Below are 13,736 nucleotides of genomic sequence, written 5' to 3'. Positions count from 1 at the left end.
TGGCTGTATGACCACTTTACCTCGTTAAACATCTTGATTGATTGCGATTGCCGACTTTATCCAACTTAACAGCAATACAACACGTTAAATAAACAAATAAATACATGTATTTGCAGCATATGCAGCATAGTATTGCAGTTCTGTATGAAAGGTACAAATAGAAATCACATTTCACGAAATGATTTGTTCATGTTCCGATTCATGGCTCATTTCAAACTATGTTATTTCCTACCCAATTCCTTTAAAATATGTACAACATATTATGTAATATTATTTAAAAACTCACTCCACATTGTTGAGACGCATTCATGAGCAATCAGGCTATGGGTTGACAACAAACTAGCCAGACGTATACACAATCGATTTGTCCCTTTGTGCATTGGAGAGAAACCAAAGTGATATAAAGCATTATGATTAACGTACATCCCCATGTGGCCATCTTACATAGTCTACCTACCCAGTCTAGTACAGGTGATGAATTGTACCAAGCTGGAAAAAAATCAATAATGGATACACTTATTTATGACTTTTAAAGGTAGTGTTAAGTGTTAAATAGCTCTGTATTCTCTACTATTCTGATAGTTTGTTCAGTATCCAATATCCATGTCTCTCCATGTCTTTAGTAAACACTTACTTATTAAACAGAAAATGCATTTTCAGTTCAGGATACCAATTTTATCCAATCAGGGGAGAGAACTCACTCAGGATACAGGATAAACTAATTTTGAAGCGACGACAGAAAGAAATGAGCAGTGAAAATTGGAACTGGAACACTATAAAATGGAAGGTATTGGGTATACTTTCTTCTGATTGGCGGAAATGTGGCCACCAACCTGAAAATGTATTTTCTGTTCAAAAAGAGCTTGAGAAACAGGGAGACTCCTGTTAGTGAACAATGATTGCTATCACAATAAAGGTTAGTTTTTACCTTTTAACAAAAACATTTTTTGTTTTAACCAGAAAAGATCACTTGGACCTGTCTAAGATTGATACAGTTCAGTACCTAAAATGTATACAGTCAGTCAGTTTGCAATAATTTTCTTTGGTTAAAAGAGCTGTTGTGCACATGCAACCAGTGGTTGCTGGAGCAAGGCAAAATAAGTAACATTAAATAGATGGCAGTTATTGAACAAATATAACAGTACACTATCATAGTGAAAGTAACATATATTTTACAATATAAATTGGAGTTCCATGAGATAGAAACTTCATTAAATGGTGGTCCGTAGGACCGTAGACTAATGCAGGTCAAACTGGGGTTCTTTGAAATTAAAATGGTTGAGAATCACTGCCGGAAAATCTTATTTTATAGGGGTCCCTGGCATATCTTTTCAAATGGGGATAAATGTCAATGTGGGGGTCCTTGACATGAAAAAGTTTGAGAACGATATACCGTAGTATAGATAGATAGAATCTACACAAAGGATTACTACTATCACAATATATAACTAACCATTTAACAAAAAACTTCTGTTACTTACCCCACCTTTAAGGCATTGCCCGCATTGCAAAATGGGGCTTTATCTTTTACACAGTGTCCGCAGTCAGTACGATGTAATGCCACAGGAATGACGATGGCCAATGAATGACTTGTTGGTCAAACAGAGGGTGTCTAAGTCCAGCCATCTCTATAAGGATAGATTGAAAAGAATACAGCCATAATTATACAGTGTACTTGTTTGCTTTTGTTGGTGGGGTCCAGGGACCCTCCAGGTTCCTTGAGGGGATTTCAAAAGGCCCCTTACAGGGCTGTAACTCAGAGTGTACAAATGGAACTCAATTCGGTTCCATTTGTATATATCTCAGTGTGATGGAGGTCCTTCAAATTAAAACGTTTGAGAAACAAACTGTTTTCTTCTCCCAATTCATTCATTGTCAATTCACCCCATGTATACTGCAGTCTTATCTATCAACCAGCAGAGGTCGGTAGAGTATTGCCAAAGACACTGCCTGCTTCCCACTGGCAGTTGTGTTTGTTGGAGCAGTAAGCTGCCTTTTCCATCCAAGTACTGTACTTAATACTATTTTGAGGGATTTGTACTTTGCTTGAGTATGTCCAATTTCCAATAATTAAAAAACTACTCCACTACATCTCAGATCCAAATATTGTACTTTTACTGTACTATATTCATTTGAAGACTTTAGTTACTAGTTACTTTTTAGATTTTGATTACCTACAAAATACATACGACTTCAGCCCTATATAGATTTTGGTTATTTGAAAATTGTAATAGTTAATCTACTGTACCTTATTACCTTAGTACCCTATTATACATTTGGAGGGGGGATGTCACATCTTCATACATAAGACCTCGATCAGGCATGAGGATGAAAGGCGCAGTGCCATTATTTTATTTTCTGCTTTTCATTAGTCTTAAATACTCAAGTCAACACTACTTGTTGTGTGAGGATGTCTTTCTTTATCTCTGGCAAAATGAGTGAACAGAAACAGACTGAACTCCTGACATTAGGACCACATGTACAGTCAAGTACCTTCCATTACACTTATTTAGCATTGGACCGCAGAGTGAGATAGTAGTAGGGTACCGTAGGTATACCCTCACAGAAAATAAGTAATCCTGGTCTCTATGCTGCCTCCCCCTTGTCAGGGCGCCTGGTGGAGGGGAAAGGAACTGGTTGGAATAACGTGTTCCTTCCACGTGTTCCTTCCACATGCTCCCCCCCCCCCCCCCCCAGATGAAAATAAGCGGCTTGGACTCCTCATGCATTGAAGGAAGCATGAGGTCAGTCCTTGCTCTCCGCAGGTTGTCAGAGGGAGTGTAGTGCCCAGGATGTAACAGTAATAATAGCTCGCTCTCTTTGGTACCTTATCGCATGTGATACTTTGTAGTCCTCAAAAAAGAAACTTGCTCATAAAAACATACATAGTACTCCAGGTGCTGCTAGTACACCCTGTTCCCTCATGATTTAAGACATACTGTGAGCAGGTGCTAGATGTGTACTGTATACCTTAAAGTGCCATTGCATGGCCACCCTCTCGCCAGCACTCCACAAATGTAGAAAAAAAAAGAAAAAAGGTTCCGTGTGCCATATGTACGTTCCACTGTGAGCTTTGTGTGTTGTGTGCCCGCCTTTCTGAGGTTAGAGCTACAACATCGTGCATGTTCTGATTGATTGTGTGACTAAGCACTTTGTACACGAGACTCTGTCTCTGTTATGAACGTCACACATCGTTACAGAGATAGACAAAACAGTATTTTGTCAACTAGGATAACAGATTATGTTTTGCTTGACTTTGCCAGACGAACCACCAGTACCGTGTGGACTCGCTGGGAACAGTCTGTTGAGACTCATTTAATGGCTCTCCATTTCTTCAGGCTCAGTGCTCAGTTCGCAAACATGAACAGCACAATAATACAAAATGAATAAATAATAAAATAAAAAAGCCAAAGGCACTAAGGCCACAATTGCAGTCTGCAATTTTAGCCAATGCACTGATCACCCCCCCCCCCCCCCCCCAACCCTCAATATAGTAGCGTGTAGAAACATCTTAACATCGTGTGAAAGGTCACTTTATTGTCCCTGTGTGTCTGTCCATCCAAGGTCAGCGCCCAGTTATAAATGTGCACACAGTAAGTTGTCCCACCACAGAAACGGCGAGTAAAAAGTTTCTTCTGCCTGTGTTCAAGCAGGCAGATCAGCTGCTGAATATTCTGCGCAGATCAGCTGATCTTTAGAACAGAATAAGGCGAGGTCTGCGATAGGACCAGGCTACCGTTGTGATGAGTTGATATGCAGGGTCTGCTTCAATTGAACAATCCTTTGTTAAATCAAAACATAGTTAAATCCACAAACATGGAAGACTCTGGAGCAGCTCGGACAATGCAATACGCCTATTTATGAGTGAAAGGTGAGCTGCCCCGGTGTCTTCTTCCACGTTTGCTGCTGCTATGTGTGTCCCGCTCATTTCACCCTTTCTTTTACTTTTTAAGGTGTGACATTAAAGTCTGATTCGGACTCCTGTGACCTGCCTTAACTTGGCCGTGGCGCCGTGGCACTCCCTTTTCTTCATCCTAGTTAAATCCACCTCTGACTGCACACATACACGTCCTGGTGCTGGCGGGGCGGTTCCGGCAGCACCTCTTGTCAGCCGTAGCGCGGGTCCAATTCGCTGAGCGACGTCTTGGGGAGGTACAGCGACGGCTGGCCGGAGGCTTTGCGTGACATCTCGATGAAGATGGTGTTGGAGGTGATGCTCTTGCGGTTCTCCTTCTTGGACCAGAGGCTCCTCTGCCAGCGACAGAACAGCACCTCCACCTGCTCCCTGAAGAAGGTGGTGGTCAGACTGTACAGGATGGGGTTCAGGGCGCTGTTGATGGGCAGGATGAAGATCACCAACCAGCTGGACATGGTGCCTGCACACACGCACACACAGACGCACACACAGACACAGACACACACACACACACACACACACACACACACACACACACACACACACACACACACACACACACAGACACAGACACAGACACAGACACACACACACAAATATTCTGTTTTTGCATTGCACTATTATGGTACTTACGGTTCTGTCACTCTATTGGTGTGTTCTATGGTACTTCCCACTACCCAGCGGGCTTTGCACTATGCGCAGGCTTTAGCAGACAGTCTATTATGTGAATCAATGGCAGTGGCCAGGTTGTTATTTTGCACTACGTTCAACTGAGTAAAGTTTCATATTACAAAGAAGAAGGTTGTAGTTTTTTACTTATCTCTCACACGCACACACACACACACACACACACACACACACACACACACACACACACACACACACACACACACACACACACACACGCAGTAGTAATCCACACGTGTGTGCTGCGTGTCTATGATCGAATAGTGTACTCACCGGGGATCTCCACTTCCAGCAGTGAGAGCACTTTGACCAGGAATATGGGTATCCAGCAGAGGGCGTCAGAGAAGACAATGAAGAAGAACCTCTTGGCTATAGCTACGTCTCTGTGCAGCCTGCTCCTCACGTCTGTCACGTTCATGCCCGTCTTGTAGATGGAGAAGAACATGCTGGAGTAGGACACCACGATCACCAGGAACGCCAGCAGGTTCAGGCCTGCATGATTCAGCAAGAATATATCAATACATATCAATGAAAGAAATGAAAGAAGTACAGAGGGCACGTTATTGCACATAAATACTGGCGGTCTCGCTGTGGGAGAATAATTAATTAACATAAACATATGATTCAATCATAGACCAATCAGTAGCACCATGTTAACACTCAGTTAAGTCAGTTTAATCAAGCATTGCCCACTAGACACATCCCTGGTGTTATAATGACTTGATTGGTGTTAATTGATGTTGTTACTGGCGCGCACACACACACACACACACACACACACACACACACACACACACACACACACACACACACACGCACACACACACACGCACACACACACACACACACACACACACACAGGTGTGGAATTGATTATTTGAACTTGGCCATGACTTTGGTCGTACAGTCTGATCAAGACATTTATTTAGAATGCTTGAGTCTTCATGTTGAATCAATTAATAGTCCCCAACCCTCAAAAAAGATATGTGCCCAACATTTGTCAACACACAAACGTGTGTATGTATTGCTTAGCTTATGTTACGCAGACATGATGCAAATTCCACTGGTTTTTATTTGTATTTATTCTGTAGGCTATCAGTTGCATTCAGAGCTGAATTATTAGGTCGCTCAGCATGTTGACAGATTCAGCCAAAGTTTCACATAATGATTTAAATAGACTACCGTGCCTTAATGTCACTGCATGGGCACATATCCGCATACATTGTGTCGTGGTATTAATTTATAATAATGTAGCTATACTGTGTATTGATCACATGAACGCGACACACAGAATAGCCTAATAGGTCTTACCATTTGATGAGGAAACAGCTGGATGCTTTTCCGACGTATAGAACAATGATAAATCCAAAGACAGACTAACTCTCCGTCCATTATTCCATTTGCTTCCCAAATCCGATGTAGTGGGAGAGTGGAGAGCAGGCAATCAATCACCCCAGTAATCGACTAGTCTGCACCCGACCACGCTCTGCTTGCACAAGTAATAAAGCTCTGATGAAAAATGATCTGATTTTATTATTACCTCTGCAAAGGTGCAGTGCGCAATTCATCAGTACAAGTACAATGGGCTTTTATAATATCCTTGCAGAGTTTCAATAGCATTTCGTCGTGAGGTTGAACTGTACAAATTTACTTCCTTCTCATTAAACGTGAAAGTAACTTTATTATCAGTTATTAACGTTTAGCAAGGAGTGAAGGAATGGCGTGCCAAAATAAGTTGGCAAGTTGAGGGCTGTCTTACTGAGACATATGTACAGTATAGTCTAGGAATAAGTGAGACCAGTGTCTATGACATCGCAGGCACTTTAACATATCTCTAAAACCACATATTACACACATTAAAAACCTCAGGAAAGTGTTCTAAATCTTCTAAACGTCATTAACGTGTTTTTTTGCAAAGGGGTAAAGTGGCCCTTTAACTTAAACTTAACTTTAAAAACACCCGTCCTTGGTTCTGGACAATATCGGTCACCAGAACCAACTCAAGAGTGTAACCGGAAACGGTTCCAAACAAAGCTCTGATTTCCCACAGTTTCTCCACTATACCACTGCATTATTCACCAGCAAGTCCTCAAAAATGTGAAGGACATGACAGGGAGAGGGAGAAAAGAGAGATGATATTGATGCGTCGCATCCGAAGGCAGCACGATCTTGAGGTGTCTTGCATTGAGTGCAGGGTGAGCCCAATTATTGTCTGGGCTGTGTCTTTGACTCTGGGGTTGGCATCCTTTGATCAGAAGTGATAAAAGGATAGGATAATGATTATCCTATCCTTTTATCACTTCTGATCAATAATATCCACAGACATGCTGGTTTTCAGTTAAAAAATCACATCTGTGTGAAGTGAGGGGCGCTCTGACTGGCTGTGCCAGGTTCAGTACCAACCATATGGTGAAGTACGCGGACGACACCACACTTGTGGGCCTCATCAAGGACGACAAATATTATACAACATTTTGTATAATATTTTCATGTGTGAAAAATTAATAAAAAAACTTTGATCAAAAAGCAGTGGTGTACACAGTTAGATAGAGGTGTGCCAGTTTGCAAGCATTGACCATAATGTTGACTTGACTACTGGTACTATTCATGTGGTAAATATCAATCTTTCAAAGCACTTTTTTTTCCCTCAAACTTTTTATCCCATGATTTTGTAACCTATTTTTCACCCGGGGCCTAAACTGTAATCCTGGGCGTGCCACTCCCTCTGCCAACCTGAGGAGAGCCCCGAACTGAGCTCATGCTTCCTTCAATGCATGAGGAGTGAGCAGGCCACTTCTTATCACCTGACAGGGGGAGTTTCCCCGCTAGGATGTAGCACGTTTAAGGAACACCAACCAGTTATTTTCCCCTCCATCAGGCTGGCCAGGGGGAGGCACTATAGAGACCAGGATTACTGTATGTTTGTGAGGGTAACTTCCCTAAGGGACACGGGGAGAACATGAAAACTCCACACACGAAGGCCCTTTCACCAACCCCATGGGCGCTGATGACCCGGTGTAGAGAACACGCCCCCCAGCGGACCACATCAGAAATTTCGATCTCTACTACGCCAACTACGGAGGCCTCCCGTGGGCCACGGACAAGGTCAGACAGAGAAGGATCAGATGAGGCTGGCTGGGCACGCACGGTGTCAGGCATCCGGAACTGACAGTGAGCAAACAGCGCCTGTGGGAGCCAAGCCAAGGCACCGCTAGGAGGGGAAAGAGGCCGCATCACCGACGTAGATGCACTGCGGAACGACAGCGAGGCAGAGGTAAACACAGTACAGAGCTAAACACCCTGAGATTAGACGAGGAGGGCGTGGAGGGCAGCGATTCAGTCCCGAGTTGATGTTGGCTATTCCAAACTCTCGCACTACATGTTGAAATGGTGTGAGCGCCACTGGTCGAATAGTCCTTCAGATACAGTACGGTGTCTGCCTGTGCTCTGGTTTGGAATGAGAATGCCAGTATCCTGGGTCAGGGTACAGTAAACAAACACCACCGCAAGCTCATAAGAGCCGGTTGTTTTCACACATCCTGGGATTTCATTTCAGGTCTTGAAGTAAAAACAAACAAAGAAAGTTTGAGAACCACTGATCCATAGCAATGACCTTATCTCTTAACTTTAACAAAAAACTTCCTCACACCTAGATTAAAAAAGGTATTTTTAAAAGGATAAATACTGTGAACATAAACATCAAACAGTGTTGATGCGCGCGTGCGCGCGCACACACACACACACACACACACACACACACACACACACACACACACACACACACACAGACACACAGACACACACACACACACACACACACACACACACACACACACTCTCTCCTTCTTCAATAACGCATCTCTTCAAATTACCCAGGAATATTCCTATGGAGTAACCCTTGGCAATAGGCTTCTCTTCTCGGTCGGAGTGCAGAGGAAAGCATACCCCGTTGCGTCCGTAGTAGTTCCCAAACAGGTCCTCGTTCAGGAGGGGTACGACAGCAATGACGAAGCCCACCAGCCAGATGGAGAGCAGGACAATCTAATAGGAGTAAAACATTGATTGAATATTCAAAGTTCAGGTTTTTGGGGTGCAATTGAGGTCTGAAAAACAAAACAAAACAATAATAATAACTAGAAATGCACTCTGTCGAGGTGCCAACTTGCTCCTTGCACACAAGTAGGCCATACATGGTAATAATGATCATTCTGCCACAGGTCGTTTCGAGGAAGCAATTTGATTGGTTGAAACAGCCTTCTAGCCGGTGGTTAAACCACTACACACCACCACCTAATCAAAACAAAGAATTCAGCCGCTCTGTTCTCCCAGAGCGCTAGCAAACTCGGTGGCTAGGCTAGCTAGTTTATTGGGACATTTGTGGTCGTAGTGACTACATCTGTCATTAAAATATATTCTTTCAGCAATTTTCTTTGTTTTAAGGGTAACTGTGGTAGAATTGCAATATTACACTCGAGGGTGTGGGTTAACGTGATTATTGCCACTTCAGTAACTCACTTGCACTGCTCCACCTTGTTTTTTCAATCATTGCAATCATTATAGGCAACCTGCAGTTTATACATGTTTGCTTTCTTAAATTTAACCCAAAAGGGGGCGGTATAGAGGGGAGTGCAGTATCCTCTGAAGAGATTTACTTTAACCTCAAGTTACGCTTGAGCATATAGTATACGGTGCTGCCTATACAGATCCTCATCATCAGACAGTTGGTCAGTTGTCCCAGATACTTAGCTTTACTGCGAATGGATAACACCTGATCGGATAAATAAAAGGAATATCATTACTACGCTCTTTTTGGCATTATATTTAATATCATACGCTACCCCATAGTCAGAGCATACATTATATTTAATATCATACGCTACCCCATAGTCAGAGCATACATTATATTTCATATCATACGCTACCCCATAGTCAGAGCATACATTATATTTCATATCATACGCTACCCCATAGTCAGAGCATACATTATATTTCATATCATACGCTACCCCATAGTCAGAGCATACATTATATTTCATATCATACGCTACCCCATAGTCAGAGCATACATTTATACATTATATTTAATATCATACGCTACCCCATAGTCAGAGCATACATTTATACATTATATTTAATATCATACGCTACCCCATAGTCAGAGCATACATTTAGCAGCTGTTGAAAGTCAGCACTACTGGGAGAAAGTATTGCCAAATCATTAGCGTACATTTGTTTTTAAATTATTTTTTTTGTGGCTTTCGCCTTTATTTTATATATTTTATGGAGGGACAGACAGTAGGCTGGCAGGAAATGGGGAGAGAGATGGGGGGAAGACATGCAGTAAAGGTCGTCTGGATCGAGATTCGAACCCGCGGCACACTGCCAGACTGGATTACCAGCCAAGGTGCCTGGACCGCTGAGCCATGACCCAGGCCTCATTAGCGTACATTAGATGGTTTACCAGGGAGTTTCCAATCTTACAACCTGTGTTACAGTTATTCAGCTAAACAGAGAGATCATTCATGTAGAGATTAAATAGGGCTGGGGAGAGTAATCCCTCCTGACGGACCCCATTACCTACAGTAAAAGGAGCTGAAACCCAACTTCCCCATCTAACCTACATGCTCTGGTTAGCATACCATTATGCCAGGATTCTTATGATGCCGTCAGGCACCGGCCCCCTTTCCCTCAGGAATTCTGGCTTTTATAGTTATCAACCACCTCTTTTAGAGCATAAATGCAGAGGTCAGTACCATCTGGTTGTCCGTAGTATTAAAAGTATCTATCTAATAAAATCCTTTCAAGGACCTTGCTTGGACAATACGCTGGCCAGAGCAATAGGTCTATAATTATACAAGCTCTTGTCCTGCCTTGTCCTTGATAACCGGTACCAAAGTGACAGACAGCATAGAGTGTGGTAGTAATCCATGTGTCATGAGACCAGTAAAACATATGGCAAGTAGAACCACGACCTTAGGTCTCGCATGTTTAAGATGCTCTGCAGTTATTTGATCTGAGCCGCTAGCTTTGTGGTCAGATAGCTGCGCTATAGCTTGGAGGACCTCATTGGCTGTGACTCCAACAGCATCACTACATAGGGGTCACTCTTAACACAATTAAATATAGCAGATTAGTGCTGCCTCCACAGCTCCGCTATTATTGTCCACACCAGAGACACCCTCTATGCTGCATGGCAAAGGAGTGTTACTTCTGTTCAGAGCTCTCACCTCCTTCCAGAACCCTGTTGCATTATGGTCAAGCTTGCCAACAAAGTGTATTGCATATTTATACCTGGCATAGTTTGCTTTTTATGGTCCAGGAGAAGTCCCTGTCTGGGCTGACCTGCTAGGACCCAAGCCTTCTAGGCCCTCTTTGCCTCTGCATGATGAGCAGCCACATGCTTATTCCAACCTGGCTTAATGTTTTTATTCTTATTATAAAAATAAAAAAGGTCTACTAGCCTCATACATAGTCCCCACAATACATTCATATAGGGTACAAAGGTCCTTGTTGTACATTGTACATTACAATTGAACATTTATTAGAACTCACTCAGAGCATCATCAGTTCTCCCATAATAAGCCAAAACATCCTCTTTAGTGAGTGTAGACCAATCTATTTTCACCTTACCGATGCTATCTACATCTTGGGAAAACTCAGGGAGACTGTCCACATCATGCACTAATATCACAGGCACATGGTCTGCCATAGATGCCTCATACTTAATCTGCATAGATTGTATAATACAGTGAGCATCAGCGGTGCTTATACAGTGGTCAAGCTATCTGCCGGTAAGAGCACCTGACTGGATCATATGAGGTCATTTTCCTCACAGAAATGGATAATATGTTTTGCAAACAACGAATGTCTGTCAGAGATGTCTGCATTCAGATCACCACAAACAAACACTTGTTGAGTGGTTATCAGAAATAAAAGAGTTATACAGTAAAAGCTAATCTATTCAAGTATTCATCTTCATTCTGTTGACATTCATATGGTGTATATACGTATATAGTGAACACTTTGTTCTTGATCCTACCCTGCACAGCAATACACCAGTCAGTGTCAAGCCTGACGACATTTACGACAGGGTCCAAGTTTTTGCGCCACAATATTGCCACTCCTCCTGCAATCCTTCCTCTCACTATACCCATAGTGAGGTCAGTTGTGGACTCACCAGCTCCATGAACATTGTCATTAAAACAGTTCAACTGTCCCATGTCCTGTATGGCTAAAAGCGTTTCTTGCAAGCATAGGATATCGCATTTTAGCTGACACAGTCTCCCGCACTGTTACCAAGCCTCAGCCCCAGACAGTTATAAAATCCAACATGCATAATATTAACTAGGAGGTGGAAAGGAAAGGAAAGGTACTATGTTTAACCAGGGTAACTGGACTAAGCTCAAGAACTTGTTTACAGCCAGGCCCTGCTCATAGAACATTTCATGGTAGGGGTTCAATGCCTTGTCCAAGGGCACTTCAACGGTGGTAATTTTAACGTGCCGGTTCCGGGGATACGAACTATAGCGACCTTCCGATATCAAGACCGCTCCGCAAACCGTTCGGCGTTCGGCCACCGCTGCCCCGCTGGATGGTCTGGCCGTAGCCTCCTTCTGCACACTATTTGCATCCACTGGAGAGACATTAATCTCCTGAATGGGGGTTGCTAGGTGTAAGTATATAGGACTAGTAGCATGCCAAAGTTTGTGCTATTGCCATTGAGAATGCATTGGGTGTTTAAGTTAAATAACTCAGAAACTGCAAATCATTTCAAAGTAAAAAGTTCCAGCATGTGTCTCCACAGTAAGCTGAATTATAAAATGTGTGAAATGTGTGAAATTCTTTGACGTGCCAATGTCTGCCATTGTGCCCCATTGTGAATTTATCAAATTTGAAAGCACTATATTTCTAAAACTATGAAACATTTCGAAGATTTCTTTTCAGGCACCGTCCACCTTAAGATGAACCTAAATAGGCTAGAATGGGGTTGCTAGGTGTAAGTATGTAGGACTAGTAGCATGCCAAAGTTTGTGCTATTGCCATAGAGAATGCATTGGGCATATGGGGGGGGGGGGCATATTTTGACAGCAGAAACTGCCTGTCATCATTTCACCCCCCTCCCTATTCCAAAACCCCCCCAGGTACATTATACATTTAAACTATTTTCAGCAATGGTACAATTGTGTTTTCAGTGGGTAGATCTTGATGTAGGACTAGTAGCATGCCAAAGTTTGTGCTATTGCCATTGAGAATGCATGGGGCGTTTTAGTTATATAAGTACACTCCATAACTCTGAATCAAAGTTCGCTGTCCATGGTGTTTTTGATGCATGCAAGGTTCGGATGTCATTTGTGATTTTGTACCGCATCGTTCCCGATATGTAAGCGTTTCTGGCGAAAGATAAACAGCGTGAGCTAATGCTAATCATAGCTGATGGTTACAATGAAGGTCTCCATGCCGGTACCACGGAAATTAAGTCTACCCCAAACAAAGCAGAGGTCTATGGATGGCATTCTAGGGAAGTACCTTTTCTCGCCACATGGTGGCAGACAGAGTTTGTTCATTTGACCTGAGAAAAAAAGGCATTTACAGCCAGTAAGGGTAAGTATGTTAACACTTATGATGCGCCAGAGTTATTCAGAATAAAGGCGCTAGAGTGCCCAGCAGATGAGGCAGATTAGCTCTTTAGAAGCGTTAATAATCAGAAATTAGGACAGAACATCTGCGTTCTGATCAAAATCATGGACAGCGCAGTAGATTTAGACATAATAGCAAAACCAACACAGCGTGCCTCACCGCAGTCAGTCGTTTGTTGGGACGGAGGTTGCTGAAGGGAAAGACGATGACCAGAAACTTCTCCATGGTCAGGTAGGTCAGGAGGAGCACAGACACCTGCAGGACAGTGGAACACAACATCACAGACAGACAGTCAGTCACTGGTGGAAAGTACATTTACTCGAGTACTGTACTGTACAATTTTGAGGTATTTGTAATTTACTTTAGTATTCCCAAGTTTCAATACTTTTACTGCTATGTTTAATAATTGTTGAATAAAAGACCAATCCAATATGTGCCCCTCTCTACTATTTGTATCTTCTGCAGCTATATCGCTGTTTTATTAGGCTATAAGCCT

General features: G+C 42.7%; 1 protein-coding gene across 1 annotated transcript in view; it reads right to left on the bottom strand.

The window, feature by feature from the left end:
• Positions 1 to 2,200: 2,200 nt before the first annotated feature.
• Positions 2,201 to 13,736, bottom strand: part of LOC308326731 (relaxin receptor 2-like) — a 99,413-nt gene continuing 87,877 nt past the window's right edge. The window contains exons 18-21 of the mRNA XM_080779735.1: positions 13,400 to 13,495; positions 8,476 to 8,644; positions 4,877 to 5,095; positions 2,201 to 4,376 (exon numbers count right to left, since the gene is read on the bottom strand). Coding sequence (XP_080635861.1) covers positions 4,108 to 4,376; positions 4,877 to 5,095; positions 8,476 to 8,644; positions 13,400 to 13,495 — 753 coding nt within the window. The 3' untranslated portion in view covers positions 2,201 to 4,107. The remainder of the gene's footprint in view (positions 4,377 to 4,876; positions 5,096 to 8,475; positions 8,645 to 13,399; positions 13,496 to 13,736) is intronic.

Source organism: Protomyctophum bolini, assembly GCF_963924005.1.
Source record: "Protomyctophum bolini genome assembly, chromosome: 13".
Taxonomy (NCBI): Eukaryota; Metazoa; Chordata; class Actinopteri; order Myctophiformes; family Myctophidae; genus Protomyctophum; species Protomyctophum bolini.
Note: the sequence above shows the minus strand (reverse complement) of the source record. Positions and strands in the feature narration are given on the sequence as shown.